Source organism: Elephantulus edwardii, unplaced genomic scaffold, assembly GCF_000299155.1.
Source record: "Elephantulus edwardii isolate Elephantulus edwardi_28Jun2011 unplaced genomic scaffold, EleEdw1.0 scaffold00141, whole genome shotgun sequence".
NCBI classification, from domain to species: domain Eukaryota; kingdom Metazoa; phylum Chordata; class Mammalia; order Macroscelidea; family Macroscelididae; genus Elephantulus; species Elephantulus edwardii.
Genome location: NW_006399891.1, coordinates 7,925,039 through 7,949,567, shown reverse-complemented (window position 1 = coordinate 7,949,567; position 24,529 = coordinate 7,925,039). Strand labels below are relative to the sequence as shown.

At 36.4% G+C, this 24,529-nt stretch overlaps 1 protein-coding gene across 1 annotated transcript in view; it reads right to left on the bottom strand.

Annotated features, from left to right (window-relative positions):
* SETX (senataxin) overlaps window positions 1–24,529 on the bottom strand; it is a 101,087-nt gene that overhangs the window by 44,498 nt on the left and 32,060 nt on the right. Inside the window, exons 6-13 of the mRNA XM_006894414.1 lie at window positions 22,030–22,201; window positions 21,576–21,663; window positions 16,344–20,528; window positions 14,383–14,482; window positions 9,465–9,635; window positions 8,004–8,236; window positions 2,719–2,886; window positions 2,061–2,217 (exon numbers count right to left, since the gene is read on the bottom strand). Of these exons, the coding sequence (XP_006894476.1) occupies window positions 2,061–2,217; window positions 2,719–2,886; window positions 8,004–8,236; window positions 9,465–9,635; window positions 14,383–14,482; window positions 16,344–20,528; window positions 21,576–21,663; window positions 22,030–22,201 (5,274 nt within the window). The remainder of the gene's footprint in view (window positions 1–2,060; window positions 2,218–2,718; window positions 2,887–8,003; window positions 8,237–9,464; window positions 9,636–14,382; window positions 14,483–16,343; window positions 20,529–21,575; window positions 21,664–22,029; window positions 22,202–24,529) is intronic.

The window sequence follows — 24,529 nt, the reverse complement described above, 5'->3', positions numbered from 1 at the left end:
ACAGACACTTTACCAAAGAAGACATTCAGATGGCTAACAAGCACATGAAGAAATGTTCAAAATCCCTAGCTCTAAGAGAGATGCAAATTAAAACTACTATGAGATAGCATCTCACCCCAGTAAGAATAGCAAAATTTAACAGAACAGCAAGCAACAGATGCTGGCGAGGTTGTGGAGAAACTGGAACCCTTATTCACTGCTGGTGGAAATGTAAAATGGTGCAACCAATGTGGAAGGAGGTATGGCGCTTTCTCAAAAAGTTGCAAACAGAAATATCATTTGACCCAGCAATTCCACTACTGGGAATATACCCCAAAGAGACCATATCTGACATCCAGGAGATATATGCACACCCATGTTTATCACGGCTGTGTTCACAATAGCAAAGGAGTTGGAAACAACCGAAGTGCCCATCAACAAACGAACGGATAGAGAAGTTGTGGTATATTCACACAATGGAATACTATGCTGCATTGAAAAATAAGGAACTAATGCAATATTATTCAAAATGGGTGACCCTGGAGGACATTATGCTGAGTGAAGTATCTCAGGCAGTCACAAAAGGACAAATACTGCATGGTGCTACTGCTGTAAAACAGGACTGACATGGGGTTGGAGGGAGACTGAGAAAGATGGGTTCAATAATATACACTGCATTGAAACAGATAAGGGAGAAAACTGTTTAAAAGGGATATGTGATTAGGTACTTTTGTCATGGCAGGAATCCAGAATGAAGGTTGCATAGTGGAGTGGACCTGGGGGAGGGTTTGTATAACAATGAAAGAATTTTACTTTTCTTGGTGGTAGTGTACTTTGGGGAGGGTTGGGAGGCAAGAAAAGTGCAACAATGAATGAATGGAAAGCCAAAGTCTCTGTAAATTTTCATTGAAATGAATAATTAAAAAAAATAAATTGACAAGATCCTAAAAAAAGATTAACAAGCATTCTAACATTATTAACAAATCAATGATTACTACCATTTCAATGAATAAAAAAATTTTAAAAAGTATGTGACAAAATTTGTCATCCATTTTGATAGAAAACTCTTTTCAAACTGAACTGAGAAAGTAATTCTTTGAGTCTGATAAACACACATTAAAACCTAGAAACAGTAATCACATTTAATGGTGAAATATCCGAAGAACATGAAAACGAAAATACTAAAAGAAGAAAAGGTGCTCTTCCAGAAGATGTAATTTTCTGTCTTTAATAATAACACACAAAAAAAATCTAGCTTACTCATCTCGCTTGTAATGGGCTCTGTCACATACCCAATACACACCTGAAAAAGTTTTTAGTCTCACCTTGCACAGGTAATTGTTATGCCATGGTTCTTGAGGATATAAACTGGTATAACAAGTTTAGAGAACTACTTAGCAATATTTAGAACACTGAAGATGTACAAATTCTTCTTCCATCTATTTCAGTATTTATAGTTATTATTTATAAATTCTCAGCCCATTGCCATCTAGTCAGTTCCAAATAGAGGTCTCGAAGATCACAGGAGAAATGCAGTTTCCAACACTGTAAACTTTTACAGAAGTGAACTGCCTTAACCTATAGTACTACCAAGGCTCTTTTCAGTACTAGACACAGCAAAATTTGTCAGAAAAGTTGTGTGATCTCCTGGTCTTCCTAAATGCATTTTATAACTCACTATTTGATCACAACTCTCAAGTGGAAAAGCACTCTCCTAGAATGCTGTAGCACATATGTAAACACAAGAGACGACATAAATACACATATAGGCCTTAGGTGGACGTTTACTTTATTTGAGCTGTGTTGTATGACAGCTCACTTATCCAAAGCAGTGAGCAAATCTATGTCTGCACTGAAGAGTAAGTATATGTTCACAGCAACATGATTAAAACTGGAAAGAATACATAAATTTCTATCAATAAATTGTATACTTATAAATAAAATATCATAAAGTAGTTACTTGGAATTATCACATATGGTCCACATTCCATGCAGAAGTTATTACCAGGACTGATTTGCTTTATGTTATGCAAAGCTGCCTATCCTAAATAGTGTTAACAACCAAATTAAAAGAATCATACCCAAAGGATTCTTCTTGTCTTTACATTTTTCCTTGAACTCGACGATAATTTTTTTCATAAGTTCATCAACAGCTGCATTGGAAGGTGCACACACAAGGACACGGTTTTGTTTGATTTTGGCATTGGAATTTTCATCTGAATATCCCTTCCTTGGGTTCTACAATTTATCACACATAAGCAAAATAAAATACTGATAAGGTCTATTATGCAGTTTTAAAGTTATGCTTTATTTTCAAATATATTCAGAAGTTTCCATTATATTTAAAAATAAGAAATGTACATCTCAAATTTATATTACTCAGGCACAAAATTTTAACTGCTCGAGGCTTACCTTTTTATCATTTATCTTAATCAATATTCAATCAAACCAAAAGGCAATTCAAGAATACATTTAATATGGTTTCCTGGCATTAGATGAGACCTATAAAAAACCTGGCGTAAAACCTATCTAATCTTTTGGATTCGTTTCACATGTGGTATCATTTTCTGCTTTCTCTTAACTTTCCCTCTCTCTGCACATCTTTGATAAAAGCTGCACACAGTAACTATAAAAAACACAAAAGTGAAAGGTGGAAAAGAATTTTAATACTAAATACATGTAGCAATTAAGTAAAACAATGGAATGTATTAAATTAACAGCACTTCATTCATACTCTACCTCCGTCAGTAGGCGGTATAGGAGGCCAACAATAGTCTTTGATTTTCCTGTTCCAGGTGGTCCATGAATAAGACAAATTTTGGCAACTGATGGTGAATGCTTCACCATAGCATAGGCAGTTTCTATAGCTTTCTTTTGGTCTTCATTGAAATCTCTTAAGTAGTTAATCTAAATAAGAGACATTAGTTAAAATGAGTTGTTTTTCTGTACTGGGACATGAGGGGGGAAAAAATGAAACATGTCATTTGAATTTTCCCTCATCTATACCACCCAATAGCTTTAGTTTTGGTTAGACAAGACTCCAAAGTGACCTATAATCTGTCAGCTAATTTTCCAACTGGAAAAAAGGCTAATTACTTACAGCTAATTGTGGTTCTTACAATAGTCATAATCAATTACATTTACTTTTATAGTTTAATTCTAATTATCTGATTCTGAAATTAATTTATCCTTTAAAAGTAACTATTCTAAAATTATTTGTTTCCTAACACAATGCGATGTAATGAAGAGTGTAGGCTTTTGCAGTGAGACCAATTCTACACCTGTTTCCTTTACAAGTCACTAAACTTTTAAACTTCTGTGAGCCTCAGCCTGTGTCATATTAAACCTGGGTTTTATCAAAGGATTAGAATTCAATGAGTCAATGTATGAAAACCCTAACTATATAGTAAACCAAAATCTTTTGCCACCAACTCACTGTGAGTTGATTCCAACTCACAGTGATATCATGTATTACAAACTATATTTCAGGGGTTCCAAAAGGTATTCTTGGCTATAATCTTTATTGGATCAGGCCTTTCTTCCACAGAATTTTTGGACAAGTTCAAAAACATCAATGTTTCAACTAGTAGCTTAAAACAAACTGTGCCATCCAAAACCACTGCTGTCAAGTATTTAACTTCCCATAGGGTTCCAACGCTATTAAATCTTTATGGAAGTATAGCACCATCTTTCTCTCCCAAGAGCAGCTAGCTGAACTGTTAACCTGTCAGTGATCAGTCTGGCACTTCATCTACTATGCCAAGAGGGCTTTCTTTAGGCCATTAAGACACATAGTATTAGCACAAAGTAGGAGTTTAAAAAAAAGGTTTCCTTTCTCTATGTTAATTTTTTGTTATTTCAGACTGAGCAGCAGAACCGGTCATCCACTTTCAAAATAAAAGGTCTTAGAAAGTTCTATGACTAACAAAACAATATTGTTTGATAACAGTGCTAGAAAAGGAGTCTCTAAGATTGGAAGGTACTCAAAATGTGACTGGAAAAAGAGATGATTCCTCAAAGTAGAGTCTTAATAATGAAGATGGAGTAAAGATCTCACCCAAGGGGAGCTCTGGTGGCCTAGTGGTAAGGAGCTGCAACTACAATCCCAGAGGCGCATGGTTCGAATCCACCAGATGCTCTGCCGGGTAAGGAGGGACAATCTCCTCCTGTACCAGTCAGATCTGATTTGACGGTACACTCACACAAAAATAATAAAATTTAAATAAAAAAAAATCTCACCCAATGAAGGAACTTCCTTTACTAAGGTAGCAAGACTCAAAATGAGCATAAGCAGCTATAAGTAGCCATGAATAATTAGAATGTGGATGTATAAAGTATGAATCTAGGAAAACTGGAAGTTATAAAAAAAGAAATGGAAGATATAAAGATCAACATCACAGCCATTATTAGATAAGGTGAGAAGTAATGGTATTTGGTCATTTAAAAATCAGACAATCATATGATCTAGCATGGTAGGAAAGATTAACTGAAGAGAAACAGTATTGTATTTATCATCAAAAACAACATTTTGCTGCAATTCTGAAGGTGGGTGGTTCAAATCTACCAGGTGCTCCACTGGAGAAGAAAGGGCAATCTCCTCCTGTGCCAGCTGGATCTGATGTTACAATACACAAAAAGAGAAAAAACTAAAAATAAAAAATTCAAGATCTATCCTGAAGTATTCTGACTGATGGGATCCTATACAAACATATACAGAAGACCTGTTAATCAACTCTGATTCAAATACATACTCAAATAACCAAGGCCAAAGAAGAAGAAATTAAAGACTTCCAGTGCCCATCTGCAGTCTGAAATTTATCAAACATGTAAGCAAGATGCATTAGTACTATAACTGGTGACTGAAATGCAAATGTTAGAAACAAGTAAGATCTGGCAGTTGGGAAATATGGTCTTAGAGATACAAATAAGGTTAAAGATTGCATGACACAATTTTGTAAAATTATTTATCCATTACAAACATTTCTTATAAAAACCATAAAAATGGTGACTATACAATTGAACCTCATCTGATGGAATACTCACTTAGAAATCAGATAAACTTATCTGTGGAAAAGGATGCTAGAAGCTCAATATCAACAGTCAAACAAGCCATAAGGCTGACTATGGTACAGACCATCAATTACTCACATTCACATTTACATTGAAGCTGAAGAAAATGAAGATGAATCTCTACTAAAGGCAAAACATGACTCTTAAGTTCATCCCACATTAATTTAAAATTTACCACCAGAATAGATTTCATTCACTGAAAACTAATGAATGACTTAAGACCAGAAGAGTTGTGGGATCGCATCAAGGACAACATAATGAAGAAACCAAAAGGTAATGAATTATAAAGACAGGGAAGAAAGAAAAGACTAAAGTGAACGTCAGAAGAGATTCACTCTGAAACTTGTACTTGAATGTGAAGAAGCCAAAGGGGGAGAGAGAGATGACTGAAGATTTCAAAAAAACAGCTTGAGAAGACAAAGGAAGGTATTACAACAAAATATGCTAAGAGCTGGAATAAGAAAACCAAAAGAGAAAAACATGCTATTTTCTCCAACTAAGAGAACTAAAGAACAAATTCAAGCCTTGAATTGCAATACTGAAGGATTCCTTGGCAAAATAGTCAATGATGCAGGAAGCATCATAAACAAATGGAAGGCATATGGAGTCACTGAACCAAAAGTAATTTATTGACACTAAGCCATTTCAGGAAGCATTATTTTATTAAGAACCAATAGTAACAGAGGGACAAGTAGATGTAAAAACTAAGGCCCAAGGAATTATTCCACATTCTAATTATTAATAGATGTTTACATCTGTTTCAAGAGAGCTCTAGTGGCTTACCCATAGGCATGTGCTAGAATCCTTCATTGCTCCATGGGAGAAAGATAGGCAATTTCCTGTCATACAATTTATTTCCTCTGAAAACCTGCTGAACCATCAGCTATAGGTCAATTCTAACTCAAGAACACTTAACATAGATCTTTCACATTTTGAGTCTTGTGATCTTAGCAAATGAGAGTCTTTCATTGGGGGAAAACTCTACTCCATCCATGTCATAAAACAGACTCTTGATTTGAGGAGACAGTTCTTCTCCAGTCGCATTTTGAGTGCCTTACAACAAACAGAAGCAGCCTTGGATGCACCCATTAGCCTATGCCAAGAATCTGAAAGACAGCTACCTGGTCAACTAACTTCTTATCCCTATTTTTTGCCATTTCAAAAAAAGGGTGATACAAAAGAATATGGATGTTACCAAACAATATCACATGCAAGTAAAATCTTGCCAAAGACTATTAAAAAAAAGGCTGAAATGAGACATTGATAGGAAACTTCCAGGAATTCAGGCTGGATTCAGAAGAGCCTGTAGAAGAAATGATATCACTGCTTATGTCAGGTGGGTCTTGGCTAAAAGCTGAGAATACTAAAAAGATGTTTACTTATGTTTTATGACTACGCAAAGGCATTTCATTATGTAGATCATAAAAAAATTTCATAATATTGAGGAGAATCCCGAAACATTTTATTTGTGCTCATGTAAAACCAAGACACAGACCAAGGTGCAATTGTCCAAAGAGAACAAGGGAACACTGTGTGGTTTAAAATTAGGAAAGGTGTTGTGTCAGGGTTCTATCTTTTCAACTATTTAATCTGTATGTTAAAAGCAGGTCATTTGAGAAGCTTGAACTCTATGAAGAAAATGTAGCCATCAGGACTGGAGAAAGACCTACCAATGACATAAGTTAAACAAATGACAAAACTCTGATTGTAAAGGCTGAAGAGGACTTGAAGTACTTACTAAAGATCAAAGGATTCAAATATGGATTACAATTCAGCATTAAGAAAACAAAATCTTCACCACTGCCTCAATAGGTAACATCATGATAAATGAAGAAAAGACTAAAGTTGTCAACAACTTAATCTTGCTTGGATCCAACACTAACACCCTTGGCACCAGTAGTCAAGAAATTAAAAGACATGCTACACTGGGAAAAATCTATTATCAAGGATGTCTTTAAAGTGCTAAGATATCAGTTTATGGACTGAGGTGTCACTGATCCTACTCATGGTATTTTCAATTGCTTCTTACACATCTGAAAGTTAAACAACAAATAAAGAAGACTGAAAAAGAACTGATCAAAGTCTATGAATGTCTATGAGTGTGGGCAAAGACTATATATACCACGGACTGCCAAAAGAACAAATAAATCTATCTCTGAGGAAGTGTACGCAGGGTGATACCTTAGAGGCAAAGATGGTAGAACTCTGTTTCATATATTTTGGGCAGGCTATTTGTCTCTGGAAAAGGATATTGGGTTCAGAAAGGTAGAGCCTTAGCCACAGAAAGACTCTTAACAAGATGGACTGACAAAGTGATTGCAACACTGGGCATGTCATGTCAGAGATGAGGATGGTAGAGGATAGGATAAGGTTTCCATCTGTCATTCACAGGGTTGATATGAGTCATAGTTTACTCAATGGTACTTAACAAGTTTAATTTCCCCATACTTATACACAGATTTGGTGGCACAGTCAGTAGAAAACGGCATTGCTAACCCACAGGCAGTACCTCTCTGGTGATTCAAATCCACCAGTATCTAAGGAAGAAAGACAGGCAATCTCTTTCCATATGATTTACAGCCTCTACTCAATTCTTCATCTACCACTTAAAGGCAAAATAAACATAATTCTATTTCTGCATTGCAATAAACTAAAAAAAATTTAAATGAGATGCCAGCCTAAAATTTTAATGTTGCTATTCTTCAAGCATACTTTAATTCTTGCTTGTACTGAACTGCTTTCCTGAGGAGGCAAGCTGATTAACCTTAATTATATACTTTGCAACATTAAAGACATACACACTTTAAAGAAAACTAAGCACTAAACAATTTCAATGTACATTCACAGTAATTTTATCTTTGTTGTAGACAGACATAGCAGCTAAAAAGATAATGCTTTAACTTTCTGACTTGATACATCATGACTTTATCTGGTATCATACAATCATTACTTACAATTCTCTCAGATGTTGTAGTTAATAAATCTTTGGTACAGAAATCCATAGGGTTTGGATTCAGAATGGCTCTGGCCAGTTGGTTTCGACCACTCAACAAAGACATAGCTTTTAATTTCCTTTGTGTAGTTACCAGAGAACTGATTACAACACATTTCACAAGTTCATTTAAATTAACAGGCAAATTGTCTTCAGTCTGGATATAAAGGGAACACTCAGCTTTTCCATTACGCACTATAATTTAAAAAGAGAAGGCAACATCAGAAACTAGTGAATACTGTTGCCCAGTTAAAAAGGTTATTTAAAATTTGGCATTTTTTTGGTACAACCACTCTGGAAGGCAATCTGGTGTTTCCTCAAAAAGCTGAACACAGAAATTCCATATGACCCAGCTATCCCACCACTTAGAATATACTCTGAATACTCCGAGAAAATTAGAACTGAGACACAAATGGAAATTTTACACCAATATTTATAGCAACATTATTCACCCTCACAAGAACACAGAAACAGCCCAGATGTCCAACCACAATCAAATGGACAGAGAAATTGTGGTACGCTCACACAATGGAGCACTATGCAGCACAAAGGAGCAATGATTTTGAAAATTACTACATAACTGAGGAGGGACTAGAGTGCATTATGTTAAGTGAACTAAATCAGTCCCTTAAGGACAAATAATGTATAAGATAATTATTATAGAGATAAGAAAGATAACTAGTAACATGTGTATGAGGATCCAAGGGGGTAAGGGAAGGTAGGACCAGAGGGGTGAGGGTGTGCGGGGGGTAATTACAGTCTCACATAATTTGGTAGGTAGAGGGAGGGGTGAGAAAAGGAAATAAGATCCAGTGTGAAAAACAATGTACACAAACTTTGTAAGCAAATCAGCATAAACTTTTTTTTAAAAAATTAGGTATTCTATAGTTTACATTATATATAAAATATATATAATTAGATATATATTATAGTTCTATAGTATTTAAATAATCTACTCAATATTTAGTGAATGCTTCCTAAGAACTAGGCAGTGTTCTTGCCCACAAAAAAAATTTATTTCCTAGGATGAGGAAACCAATAATCATATACACCTAGTGGATACTGGTAATAGCTATGAAAAAAAGTAATTAGCCTCAAAACCAAAGCTGAAATATGATTTCAATTATAACAAATGATCTGAAAACTATAACAAACACAATGACAAATAAAAGACCACTTCAAAAAGAGAAGATTATTACAAAAGAGAAGATTTTAAGTCATAAAACCATATAGAGTAATAAATCTTGGGCCTATTCCAGGAAAAATAAAAAAAGATTCAGAATGACAGGTAATCTAGTAAATGTGCATCTGATAAATGTATACCAAATATATGGTTGATAAAATATGACTGAAAGGAGTATCAGTAAATAAGCTTATCTAAATTAACTACCATTAATTTTCAATGTTGTATGTATTTACTTACTGACTGAAGTACGATGAAATTTATAAACATAACCACAATAATATTCATAGGGATCTTGTAGGAGATTTCTTTCTGTATTGTTCTCTTTATTTTGTCTTTCAGGAACCAAAAATACCAAGTCATTTTCCTTTGGATGAAACTGCTTAACCAGATCAGATTCCTCAAGATAAACTAATGAAATAAGAATAACATTTATACAATAATAAAAGAATATAAACATTTATACAACTCTACTAGAATTCTTTTAACGAAGCTTAACTTAAATGAAGCTAAATATTTGTTCTACTTTTACAGATATAAAGACCAAGGAATGCTAGATATTTACATCTCTTTTCATACACACCCCCTAAGAGATGTATATTCCCATTCCAAAAAAAGGTGACCCAACAGTGTAAAAATTACAGAACAATATCACATGCAAGCCAAATCCTGCTGAAAATCATCCAGAAATGACTGGAACAGTATACTGACAGAAAACTTACCAGATATACAAGCTGGGTATAGAAGAAGCCATAGCACTAGGGACATTATAACCAATGTCCGATGGATCTTTGCTGCTGTTATGTGTTGTCGAGTTGTCTGCAACTCATAGGAACCCTACGTACAACAGCCCTAAGCCCTGCTCCATCTGGTGCCAATCTCACTGTCTCTTACAAAACTACCCCCATTTCCCCCAGTAACTGAATCAATCTGTCTCATCAAAGGCCTTCCTCTTCTGCACTGTCCCACCACTCTCCCAAGCATGATGTCCCTCTCCAAGGACAGTCGGTCCCTCCTTGTAAAATGTCCAAAGTGTGTCAGCCCAAGCTTCAAAATCCTTGGCTCCAAGGAGCAGCTTAGTTTCACCTTTTCCAGGACAAACCTGTTTCTCAGCAATCCATGGTATATTCAATCCTCTTCTCCAGCACCACAGCTCTCAAAGGCATCGATTCTCCTTCTATAATCCCTAGTAATTGTCCAGCTCTCTGATGCATAGCAAATGACTGCAAAGACCATGCCCTGTATATCAAGTGCACCTTAGTCTCCAGACTGACATCAATGCTCTACAGTACTTTAGAGAGGTCTCTGTCAGCAGACTTTCCCAATGCAATACATCTTTTAATTTCCTGGCTGCTGATTCAAAAGTGTTGATTATGGAGCCAAACAAACTAAAGCTGTTTACAATCTCAGGGCAGAAAATACCAGAAGAATATCTAACTGTGTTTCATTGACTATGCAAAGGCATCTGACTGTGTGAATCAACAAATTGTGGCTAACACTAAGAACTGGGAATTTCAGAACATCTGATTGTGCTTATGCAAAACTTATGCTTGGACCAGGAAGGAGACACTTCATGGTTCAAAACTGGGAAAGGTGTGCATCAGGGATGTCTCTTGTAGTTATACCTTTTCAATTTATAGGTGAACAGATCATTCAGGAGGCTGTGGTATCAGAAACGGAGGAACACTCATTAACAACCTGCAATATGCAAATGACATAACCTTGCTTGCTAAAAATAATGAGGGCCTAAAGCATCTGCTGCAGAAGGTCAAAGACTTTTTCAATATGGATTGAAGTTCAACATCAAGAAAACAAAGATTCTTACCACTCGGCCAATTGGCAGCACCATGATAAATGGAGAAGAGATTGAGACTCTTAACAATTTCATCTTGTTTGAGTCCACAATCAACACTCTTAGCATCAGCAAGTCAAGAAATCAAAAGGGAAATTGCATTGGGAAAATTTGTTTTCAGGAACCTCTCCAAATTTAAAGTCATTCTGGAGAGTAAGGTGTGCCAATCCAGGCACTGTCCTTGCAATCACCTGCTATGCATCAAAGAGCTGGACAATGATTAAGGATGACAGAAAATAATCCATGCACTTGAGTTGCAGTGTTGGAGAAGAGTGTTCAACATTCAGACTATCAAGAGCACAATTTTGTCCTAGAGAGAATGAAACAAAGTTGCTTCTCGTTCTCGTTGGCAAGCATTCTGAAACTCCATCCACATACTTTGGGCATGTTAACAGAACTATTCCTTGGAGAAGGACATAATGCTTTGAAGAGTGGAGGGATAGCACAAGAGAGGAAGACCCTGGATGAGATGGACTGACACAGTAATCAGGGTAATGGGGTTAGGGTGTTGGAAACAGTGACAACGGCTCAGGATAGGTCAGCTTTCAGAGCTACTGTGCACTGAGTTGCTATGAGTTGCAGGCTACATAAACATAACACCACTACACACACTTTAGATTGGTAAAGTAACAAAACATTTCAAGAAGTATACAGTATTATTGAAGTTTTTTGCTACCAAAGAGATGGACAATGACTAAAGAAGACAGAAAAAGAACTGATGGCCTCTGAACTGTTGTTCTGGAGCAGAGTACTGAACATGCCAAGGACTGCCAAGAGAACAGACAGATCTGTCCAGGAAACTGCTCATTGGAAGCAAAAATTTTGAAGCCCCGTCTGATATACTCTGAGGATGCTGTCAAAAGGGACCAATCCTTGGAGGACACTATTCCTGGAAAGGAAAGGGGTCAGTGCAGGACAGGAAGAACTAGGTTGAGATAGATTGACAGTGACTAGGGCAATGACGTCAATCAAGTGTGTCAGAGATCCTGAGGTTAGCTCAGGATAAGGCAAAGTTCAGAACCATTGTTCTTAAAGTTGCTAGGAGTTGTAGTCAACTCAACAGCAACATGAGCACAATTGAGCATTCAGAGATTCCCATTATCCTTAGTGTTAGCTATAATTTGTTAAGACACAAAGAATCAAATGCTTTTGCGTAGTTGATAAAACACATCATTTTGGTATTATCTGCTTTTGCCAAGAGCCACCTGACATTAGCAATGCTATTCCCACCTTGAATTTCTAGCAGTTCTCTGAATGTATGACGGTTACATTTCTGGTAATTCTCTGCCAATGTAATGTGCTGTTGTTGTTGTTATGTGCCGTCGAGTTGCTTGCAAGTCATAGGGACCCTCTCTGTACAACAGCTCTAAACCCTGCTCTATCCTGTGCCAATCAGACAGCCTCTGACACACCCATCCTGATTACCCCAGTCACTGAATCAATCCACCTCATAAAGGGTCTTCCCCTCTTGCGCCATCCCTCCACCCTCCCAAGCATGATGTACTTCTCCAAGGACTTGTCCCTCCTTACAACATGTCCAAACTATGCCAGACAAAGCCCCAGAATCCTTGCCTCCAAGGAGCAGCCTGGTTTAACCCTCTGCAGGATGAATCTGTTTGTTTCCTTGGCAGTCCATGGTATAATCTCTTCTCCAGTACTACAGCTCAAAGACATCTATTCTCCTTCTCCCTAGTCACTGTCCAACTCTCTGATGCATAACAAGTGATAGCACAGATCATAGCCTGTATCAGACACACCTTAGTCTCCAGAGTGACACCATTGCTCTTCAGTACCCTGGAGAGGTCCCTAACAGCGTATTTTCCCATCGCAATACGTTTTTTTGATTTCCTGGCTACTGGTGCCGAGAGTGTTAACCGTGGAGCCTAGCAGACTAAAGTTGTTAACAATCTCAATCTCTTCACCATCCATCCTGATGTTGCCAATTGGTCCAGTGGTGAGAATCTTTGTCTTCTTGACATTGAGCCTCAATCCATACTGAAGGCTGCAGTCCTTGACCCTCTGCAGCAAGCATTTCAGGTCCTCCTCAGTTTCAGCAAGCAGGGTTGTGTCATCTGCATAACGCAGATTATTAATAGATCTTCCACCAATCCTGACGCCACACTTCTCCTCATAGAGCCCATGTGTGAGCCATAGTTTAATAATCTACAGCAAGATTTTGCTTGCAAGGGATACTAATGATACTGTTGGGTAATTTCCACATTCTGTTAGATCACCTAATTTGTGAATGGGAACAAATATGTCACCTGGACAGTAATGGTCTTCTAATCTTCTTGGCACAACCTGGTGAGTATGCACCTGTTGGTTGAAATATGTCCATCAATTCCTGGAGACTATTTTTTTGCCAATGTCTTCAATGCACCTTGAACTTCTTCATACATTTGGTTCTTGATTATATGCTATATCCTAACATGGTTCCATATGTCATATATTTTCAGTACAGTGAGTGCCATCTTCTTTTGGTATTTCCTGGATCATTCAAGATCTGGCCTATAGCAATCTTTCAGTATTGCAAAACTTGAGGCCTTCAACTGTTTTTACCTGTTTCAGCTTCAAAAATATTAAGCTTCTTCCCCTTTCGTTTAACTAGGTTGTTGCACATTTTGTTTTCATGCTCTGTCTTCTCAAGCTACTCTTTGATCATCTTCTGTTCCTCTCTTCTACTTCGCCATTTCTTGCCTTTGTTTAGGCTTCTTGATATTCTATGGATTCTGCACTTTCCCTCTCCCATCTTATTCCTTACTATCCACTGATTTTTTTTGTTTTGTTTCTCTATTAACTGTTTATCTATTAACTATGTTTATCTATTAATTTATCTCCCCTTCCTCCCTCATTGCTCTCCTTCTTGGTAATTATCAAAGAATGTTTCTTTTTGCATGTAAACACTTAGGTTTTTTTATAATAGTGGACTCACATAGTATTTGTTCTTTTGGATAATAGATCTGCTATAACAAGTATATGCAAAGACTTAACTCAGAATATTTCTCTATTCTTAGCATATGAAGACTGCTACATATCCATTAAGTCCCTTTACTCATCATCTATTTAATTTCTTGCTTCTACTGCTTGCCAGTGATATTTTAACCACAGAAGATGGCAAAACTAGAAATTTTATATTGGTAACTATCCCTGTAATTATCATTAGTAATTAAGAATATAAACAAAGTTTTTTGAGAGGTTGCAAATTCGTCTTACGACATCTATATCCAGAAAATCTAATGAAGATGTTTCATCTTTTGTAGAAATCCCCAATTACATATCATATATTCAAAGTTACATAAGACTTACCCACAAATTCCCAGTATTTTTTATAATCAGCAGGAAATTTCCGTACATGCAATTGATGAAAAATATCTTTATCTGGAGAACTGAGCCACTCCTGTGCAACCTAAGTAAAGCAGAAAAGTAAGTAACAACAACACAAAAAAAATACTAGTAAGGTCACACTAAAGAGTTAAAATTTTCCAAAGTAACTAGAACCTAGAATCCCGCATGATTTAATCTCTGGCAATATAAATTAAGTATATAGAATTGCCCTATTTGTTTCAGTAGCCACTAAGTCACATGAGTTATTTAAAGCCAAACAAAACTCCATTCCTCTCAGTACACCTGCCACACTTCAAGTCTTCAATAGTTATCTGTAGTTACTATGCTGTATAGTATAAAGCATGTTTATCACTGCATGAAGTAATGGTGGCCAGCACTAACAGAATTCTACTTTCAAGCCAGAATGGTTCACAATTCTCCAATAATCTAGATTTATAGGAAACTCTTGAGTTTCCACATTTCACCCTAGCAGCTTTTAAAACTTTCTGATCCCTCTCCCATTTTTTGGTTTTTGCCAAAGCCCAAACCTCAAGAGGACCCATGAGGACCATCTAAAAATGAAGACTTGTTATAGGTGCCTCAAGTCAGTTTTGACAGAGACATGACACACAACAGAACAAAACATGCCCGAATCCTGTTCCATCCTCCCAGTTGTTGTGTTCAAACCCACTGCTGAAGTTACTGTGGTAATTCATTTTTCCAAATCCAGAAAGGATAGCACTTATGTACATAAGTAATTTTTTGTTTCAATTGGAGGGGGAGATCTCTGCTCTATTTTCTTCCCCTTTAAATCTCAAGCCCATAAAAATTTCATGATTAAGCCTGTGTAAGGCTCTTCTCAATCTGTAACTTCCTCCCCTTATCCCCTATTACCACTCATATTGTAAAAGGCACCCTAGACATTTATTCTACTGTTGTATTACCAGAAAGTACAGTAGTCATTTATGAAAACATTTCGTGCTATAAAATTTTTTCAATAATTTTTAAGTATTACACTTTAGATTGCTGAGTATTCCGTCACAAAAACCTGAAATGTTTTATTTACTAATTATCCTGATTTACAACAACTCTTTTGTAAAAAGATATTAAAAATAAATTTTTTATGAATGAACCTAAGCCTATGTTCCTCTGGGGATTATATTCCCAGGGGTATTGCTTGCTGGGTCACAATTTTCATCAAGTTCAGTAGACCACACTCTGAAATAAAAATATTGGTCTGCATTCCTCTTGGAGATGTATAAGAGTTAGCATTTTTCCTAAAAAACTTGGCACTGTTCATCACTCTGCTTTATTCATCTTCTTCTGTTTCCAACAGAGTACGACTAATATTTCGTAGACTTTTAAAATCTGATTGTTATTTTTTTACACACACACACAACCTGTCTTATGTATTGGTTTTATCAAATAATCATTCTACTAAATGTCTCCCAAAAATAATTTGGGCAAAAGTAGCCATTTTTGTACCCCACAGTTTTTGCCATTATGACTTTACTAATCCCAGGTGTGAGGTCATCCACACCATTCAAAAGACATATTTCAGTGTTCAGGTAATAAAAGCTGCCTGAAAGCAGCTACAGGATTCGGGGTAATCGGGATGGGTGTGTCAGAGGCTGTCCAACTGGCACAGGATAAGAGCAGGGTTTAGGGCTGTTGTACATAGGGTCGCCATGAGTCGCAAGCGACTCAACGGCACATAACATCCATCTCTTTATCACCCACACCTGTAACAGCACCTGGCACATATTTCTGTTGTTGTTAAGTGGCATAGATGACCCTATGAATGAAAGACCTGCACATATTAGAAACCTAAATATCTGTTATGTTAATGAGTATTTTCTCTTCAATATTCCAATCACCTCACATCCTCTGTGAACAGCCACACACTCTCAACCCCAAACCAAAAAACACACACACATACTTACTGTTTCAAAAGTATTCAGTATCATCAAAGGAAGAAAAACATCAAAGTAATCTCCACAATCTTGAAATCTAACAGGTACAGGTCTTGAAATGGATTGAGAAAGACTTGCTGGAGGTCCACACTGATCAAAGTTCACAAACATTTCATATTTCCATTTTAAGATCTCTTTAACAAAGGTATCACATATGGACTCAGGAGATGAGAGAATATTTACTAGAGAAGAAGATGGAAAAGATTTGCTTTCACCTAATGGAAGTTTGTAACCTTTCTTACTGGAATTATTTGAAGCCTGAGAAAGAACACTGCAGAAATTCTTTCCTTCACCCACTGGCTTCTGAGACATGAGACACATGGGCAGAGGACCTTTCCCAACGGACTGCACGCCATTTGACTTATTTTTCACTACAGGTGGAAATACTGTATCTTCTAAAGATTTAGAAAGAATAGCACTTCTTGAAGTACTACTTGAGCTAAAAATTTTGGTAGTAGTAGGCCTTAAAGGTTTAGATACAGAAAGAGGCAAACCAGGTTTACGAAATACATCATCATCTGATGGTTTTGCTTCAGTATGTCTTGCACAATAGTCATCCCAGTTTTTTGTGTTCTCAACACAATCTCTGTGCTTACACTTTATGCTACTCAATGACTCCAACTGAGGTAGCCCTATAGAATCTTCTGCCTGAACTGTTTCTTTACCATGATCTACTTCTATGACTGCAGCAGTCTCCATTTGAGAACACAAATCCATATCTACAGGATCATTTTGTGTTAAAAATAAATTCTCATCCTCTGAATCACTGTTAGACTCAGAGTCAACTACTTTCAAAGGAGTCACTTCAGAATGACATACTGGGTAATCACTTCTACTGGAAGAGCCCTCATAAGTAGAGATAATTTTTTCATTTGTTGATGTTCTTCCATTTAACACCACAGGATCACACTGGTTCAACAAAGTAGTTTCAGCCACCTGAGGACTGTATTCTGCTGTTACAGTTTCTGGTTCAGAAGAGTTACAGTTTATTAGGAGTTTTCCACTGCTGTTAGCAGTTGCTTCAGTTCCTCTATTGTAACTATGATCTAACTGGTCAGATTCTGGAAGAGATGTATCAGAGTTCAATGCTGTATGTATCCCAGCCACTGCAGCAGTATTTCCACAACTGACACGTCTTTGTTTACTTCGGTGTGATCTGGCTCGCACCTGCCTTCGCAATGGGCGATCTTGACTTGTCAGCAGTTTCTTATTATTTTTGACAGAGAGAGTCTGAGGAGAAATCAATTTTGTTTTCTTACGAGTTTCAACTTCTCCAACAGTCTTACCATGATCACGTAATTGAAATAGACACTCTAAAGATTGCTGAGATAACACAAATGCCTTACGTGGCGCCTTTTTCAACCCAAGTTTTTCAACTGTTGAAGTTGGTTCTGGATACTGACGAAATTTTTTTGGTGGAACTATAGCAGGAACTGTCCTACAACTTAAGTAATGTGAACTTTTATTTTGCCCTTTTTTGGCATCTGTATGTGTTTTCCTAGTAGTTTTAGAAACTGGGACCTTCCTAATAGGTTTTGAGAGTGTACTATGCTTTGGAGAGGATTTCTTATGTGAAATCACAGTAGTTTTCTGAATACTGGAACTGGGAGTTATAGTCCTCATGGCTGACTTTTCAAAATTCGTTTTGGTAACCTCTCTTTCATTAAGAATATCAGATTGGTCCTCACTTATGACAGAAGTTGAAGGTGTCTGGAGATCTTCAGTCACAGGTTTTTCTAATCGTTTTCTCTTAGATTTTACTTCATTTTCACAAAAGTCAAAAGAAATGTTACTACTCATTGGTTCTGAGTGTTCTTCAATGTTCTTTGCTTTTTCTTTAATAACCTTTCCAGACAGATAATCTGTATTATAAACACAATCATTTGTGCTCTCAGTGATATGAGTCAAACATGATTTAGTTTCAAGGTCTTGAATTAAATTCTTATCTGATTTATGATCTTCCCAAACAGAAAACACATCAAGTGGAGTTTCAAACTCAAAAACCTGAGACTCAGATTCCTCAAAATTGGCTTCTTCTTCTTTTATTAGATTGTTTTCTACATTTGTAGTAGGTACTGAAGAATGCAACTGTGGGCACTCTCTCTTAATGCATTTTTTATCTTTTTTAGTAAGTTTCTCAATACTCAGAACTCTATCGTTATTGTTATCATCATCATCAGAATCGGAAATAATAATAATCTGTTCACAAGATTCACTGACAAAGGTAGATTCACGATTTCGGCTAGCTGTAAAATATCTATCATGTTTTACTTTTTTTTGTAGCTGAGATGAGTCTTTTTTTTGAGTTGAATTGGATGGAAACTTAATAACACTGGCTTGAGCTATTAGAGACAATTTGTGGAGGTCTCGGTCTACTTGAGAATCTGTTAAGGTTTCTGACTTGGGACTAATGTGGGAAGCCTGTTCTGTCAAGTAGGAAGAAACATAATTAGTATTATTATTAATTTCCTTATCCTTTGATTCAAATATAGTCACGGTATCTTTAAAAGATGATGTTGTCTTCACTAAAGTATTGGTTACTTCTGTAAAGATCAAATCTTTACCATCAATATAGCTTTCTTGTATCTCACAACTATTTTCGTGAGAAGAGAAAATATCAAATTTTTCATTCATCATTTGTTTCTTTTTCAGCAATAAACCATTTTCAGAGCTTTGTCTTCCACTTTCATTGTCATTCAAAATATCATTAGGGCCTAAAGATAGATTACGTATGAAGTCTTCCTTTTTCTGACTATCTGAATCTTGCCTTGAATAGGAACGCTCAATGTTAGAGACAATCAAGTTTTCTTCTAAATTGATTACATTATTGACCAAAGTACTTTTCCGGCACTGCTTCTTTATTACATGAGATAATTTAGCACAGATTTCATCTTTCTGTGCCTTAGTTTTTGGTTTTAATGTTTTGCCAAGAGTATGATCCTTTAAAGAGAAATTCTCATTTGATGTGGACACCTTTTCTAGAGAACTAATGTCAGGATCAGTAAACATACTTGTTGACATTGTTACTCCTCTGTCAGACCCCCTTTCTGGACCATTTCTTGAAGTACAGTTCTGTGGTACATAGGCAAAGTTCTCCTTTATAGACTTCTGTGTCCATGTATTTATTCTAACTTGATCTTGAGATCTTTCAGTAAGAAGGCTTTCACACTGTTTTAAGCACGATTCAGCTGAAAGATGGTCTTCTTCTTCTAGTACTGAATCTTTTACATAATTTTGCTCACTGTCCTTTGCCACAGTGCTACTTGCTGTGATCGATATACTCTCTTGCACCTGAGCCCCATCAGCTTTTATTGGTTCTTTAGAAAACGTAGGGCTAGAATTTTCCAGATAATACGTATCTTTTTTGGACTTCTTCCCTATCTGTTCATTATCTTCTTTAGAAGATACAGGAGGAGACAGACATGTAAGAGGCAGATCTATAGAAGTGCTACTTGGAGGGGTTTTGACTTTTACATTTTTAATAATTTGCTTTAGACAAGTTTGTAATTCAATGGTTTCCTCATCAGTCAATTGCCATCCTAGAGATAAATTTCCTCTTAGGAATAAGTTGAGCTTATCCCAAAATCGCTTACAAAGAGTTTGTTGCCCAAGATGATAACCTTCTTTAAGCAGACTTCTAATCAGCTGTACACAAGCAAGCTGTACAGAGTTAGACGGCATTGAATGCAATGACAAAGAGGATATTGTTATTCCTTTGGTGCAATTTCCAGATGATTTCTCAGAACTCCGTGCAAATGCAGTAGTAGGCAGCTTGGCACATTTTACCACAGCTTCCACCCATTTCTGGGAACTAATCCACAGCAAATGCAAACACTTTCTATTTCTATGTAGTTCAATTACTGACACCAAAATCAGAAGAAAAAATTCTGTGACTTTGTCACAAACAGCATCTCTTCGGTTGAGAATATCTTTCACTTCGGAGTGCAGATGATGAATAACTTCTACTATATAAGCCACACCCAAATCCTTAAGATCCATGAGAGACTGAACAAAAGGGATGAACCATAGAAATGTGCTGTTATGAACACGCATGTCTTGTCCAATATCTGACTGAAGCACACTGGCTAATGTTTCCATTTCTTCATACATGTTAGGACAATAATCTGGACAAATGGCAGACCTCCATCCTGAATCCTAAAATGAAAGGAAAACAATTATATGAAAAAGTATCATTTAGGTAGGGTGGGGCAGGTGGGCTGGGGTTGGTGTTAAATTAAGGGGCTGTGGCAGTTGGTAGGTGGAGGAAGGGAGGAAAAAACAAAACCACCACCAAAACAATGTACACAAATGAAGCACTAGGTTGTTATGTGCCACGGAGTTGCCTGTGACTCATAGTGACCCTATGCACAACAGCCCTAAACCTTGCTCTATCCCTTGTCAATCTTATTGTCTCTGACACACCTATCCCCATTACCCCAGTGACTGAATCAATCCATCTCATCGAGGGTCTTTCTCTCCTCCACTGTCCCTCTCCAAGGACTGATTCCATCTTGCAACATGTACAAAGTATGTCAAACAAAGCTTCAGAATAAAAAAATGTACCCTCCAATATAAATTTATTTTATTCCATCAAAAGTTTAATGTATAAACTGCAAGAAGGAAGATATAGTTTATCAGCTTTTCTATTTTTCTCTATTATGTACTCTTTTTATATATATCCCAAGAAATAAAAAAACTTGTATTAAACTACAAGACTAATGTTTCATGAAAAGACACATTTCCGCCACCTTCCGTGCACCCCAGTCTTTCCACTCTGGTTTTTTTTTCTGTATGTCTCTCTACACATACTTTAATCTCCTTACTGACACTTAAAAATTAATCCCTTTCTCCCCACATAAAATACCTGTTCAATCTAAAGTATTCAAATGCAGTGTTTTTATTCTGAACAGTTACAGATTAGAAAATCAGGAATTCAGCTATTTGTTAAGAGTCTATTGAATACAAACCAAAATACCCACTTCCTAACTCACAGAAATAGAAATCCTCCATAGGGATTTTGATGCTTTAATCTTTACAAGAGGAAACTGTCCCAATTCATCTTTCCTCCCGAGAGGCTGGAGGAATGAACTGCCAACCATCCAGTTAACAGCCCAACACATTAGGTATTTTACTATCATGGTTCCTTATACAATAAAAAGGCAATTAAAAACATATCATTTAAATTCTCAAAATATTTAATACCTTTTTTGTCTTTTCAGGATTGAAATTGTATACAATCTGGCTGCAAGTCACCATATCATCCAATAATGGCTCCGGTTCTAGCTTGGTCCTTTAAATATTAAGAGCAAACTGAAATCACTCAAGTGAAAAAGCGTACCCCTTTTTGTTAAGTTAGGTGCAACACACAGTCTCTCAGGGAAAGGAAGGCTCTGTTGTATGTTTGGATACCTTTACTGTATGTTAGTATTGTGGATATATACCACCGAGCTGGAACTGATTAACAGCTGACCCTACTACAGGTTTTCAGAAACAGTAAATCACATGGAAAGAGGCAGCCCATTTTTCTCCTCTGGCATAGCTGATGGATTCGAACTGCATACCTTTGGGTTGGCAACACAACTCCTTACCACTAGACTACAAAAACAGTTTCTTTTTAAATCCTCACTTTTTCACTTTTCACTTCCACTGAACTAACCTTACAGAGCTGCTGCGTATATTCTGGATCTCTTTGTTGTAGCTTACATTGTTGATAATGGTCTGAAATGCTTCAATAGGATCAATTAGTTGACCCCAGACCTTAGATCCAAGTCGATCCAGAATCACCATGAAACAGTGTAATGCTGGCCAAAAAGGGTCCACACTATCATCTGAAATACAATGGAATAACATGAATTATAACATATTCAGAAAAAGGATATATTGAGAATTAAGCGTTCTTTATCTGGGTAGCAACAAATCTAAAAAAAGAAGGTAATTTTTAAATTTCTTTTAACAAACTCTTTACTGTGCTTCTGAGTGAAAACTTTACAGAGAAAATTGATTTTTCCATTCATTCACAGATTTTTTTATGACATAAAAGCCCAGACATTATAGTAGTACTTTTTCTACCTGCTCCTTCTGGGTTTTATTTCTATTCATCCTTCTACTCCATTTATTTCTGCCATTTCTCCTTAGGCAAATACTGCCTTTTGATCTTGTATGATTGCTTAAGAAGTGAGTATCTTCCTGGTATTATTGTTCACCTTATAAGGATGTCTTTAATTTAGCTGAAAATTGAAACCCCAGAGATGAAATAAGAGGTTCCATCAATCTCTTTCAGACCAGTAAGTCCTAGTCTTTTTTATAATGTTGAGTTTTGTTCCGCATTTTGAACTCACTCTGTGCAGGAGTAGTGGCCCACCATCACCAGATTCTTCTAGTTTCAACAGTACAGGAGGCTGAAGCTCATTTGCTCACAATAACAGGCCTTTGGACTGTTTGTACAATCTTTGATTACTGTAGTCTTCTTTGTTAAGGGCAGGAAGAGACCAAAAGTTCCATGGCAGATGGCCTCACACACAATGAAGTAGAATAAAAAACACTCTTTCTGTGGACTATGTTAAATGAAGTGACCCTGATATCCTCCAGGGCTATCATCCTGACACCTAGGCCTAGCAACTCATTCCATTAAGAGTATCTGGTTATGATTAAGAAGTGTATTATAGAACGTTGTCTTCTGTTAGCTCTAACACACACAGGTAGGTATATTTGCAGCACAAATATGGATGCAGAACTGTCAATAACAAATGGTTAATGAAGTCTTTTTCACCTGCCTGTATCTGGTCATCTAGTCTATGTATATATCCACTTTAGATGAATGCTTGTTATTATTGATGGTATAGGGTTATGCATATGATATTTAGCTCTGATGTCTGTATCTCTTCAGGACTCATCTTTCCTTTCTCTAGTGATATTCTGCTAATCACCCTCTTACTGAATACTGTCTTTCCCTTCACTCAACTTAATGTGTTTTTATCATTTTACTGATTTTTCTTGTTTCCTCCTCCCATCTGTGGAAACCATTAAAGACAATTTCTTTGTGTAAACCTTTCCTTATACAATGTATGCCCTTCTGTGACTGACAATGCAACATCTTTACATTTATAAACAGAAAATTATTTAAGATAAAACACTGTCAACGTGGAGGGGGGGGAAACCCACAGATTTTTGTTGACAAATTTAAGAAAAAGTTTATGCCTTTTTTTTCCCAAAACAACAGTATAATTTTTTATAAAGAAAATTTTTTAATGGAAAACACATTGAGACCATTTAGGCAAACATAACCTGTCCACTGTTTGCCACACTACAATCTTTTTCTACTCAGCTCTTCAACTCCTCTCAGAATGTTTTAATTCAATAAAAAAATAAAAGTAGAGAGGAAAGAGAAGAAAAACATAGCAGTTTAGTTTTCCACAAAGTCTGTTATACAAGAAATGCTCCTGTGGTCTAATTCTAAATTGTGTGTCATGAGTCTACTATTAAAGACCAAGTTTTCATTCTATCATTAGATGGATTTCTCAAGATCAAACAGGTTCCCTTTCCTGAGATTTACCTAGTTCTTCTACAAAAGAATAGTGCTGAAATAAACCTGATTCTTTCCATTAAAATCCTGAATCTGTGATCTAAACCACATTAACAATCCTTATTTTCTCCATAACAAAAAGAAAAATTCTTGCACTGACTCTAGTGTTTTAAAAGTACATCATAACAATTCAGCAAAGTAGCAGGACACAAGATCAACATACAAAAATCAGTTGGATTTCTCTACAATGACAAAGAAACTACAGAGTCTGAACTAAGAAAAACAATACCCTTCATAATAGCGAATCACAAGATTAAATACGTGGGAGTAAATCTAACCAGAAGCACAAAGGATCTAGGCAAAGAAAATTACAAAACATAACTACAAGAAACAAAAAGAGACCTGGAGAAGTGGAAAAATACCCCTTGCTCATGGATGGGAAACTCAATATTGTGAAAATGGCAATACTACCAAAGGCAATTTACACGTTTAATGCAATCCCAATAAAAATACCAATCCCATTCTTCAAGGAGATGGAAAAGGTAATCTCCAGTTTCATTTGGAATGGAAAGAAGCCCCAAATAAGCAAAGCACTCCTCAAAAATAGAAAAAAGGTAGGAGGCATCTCACTCCT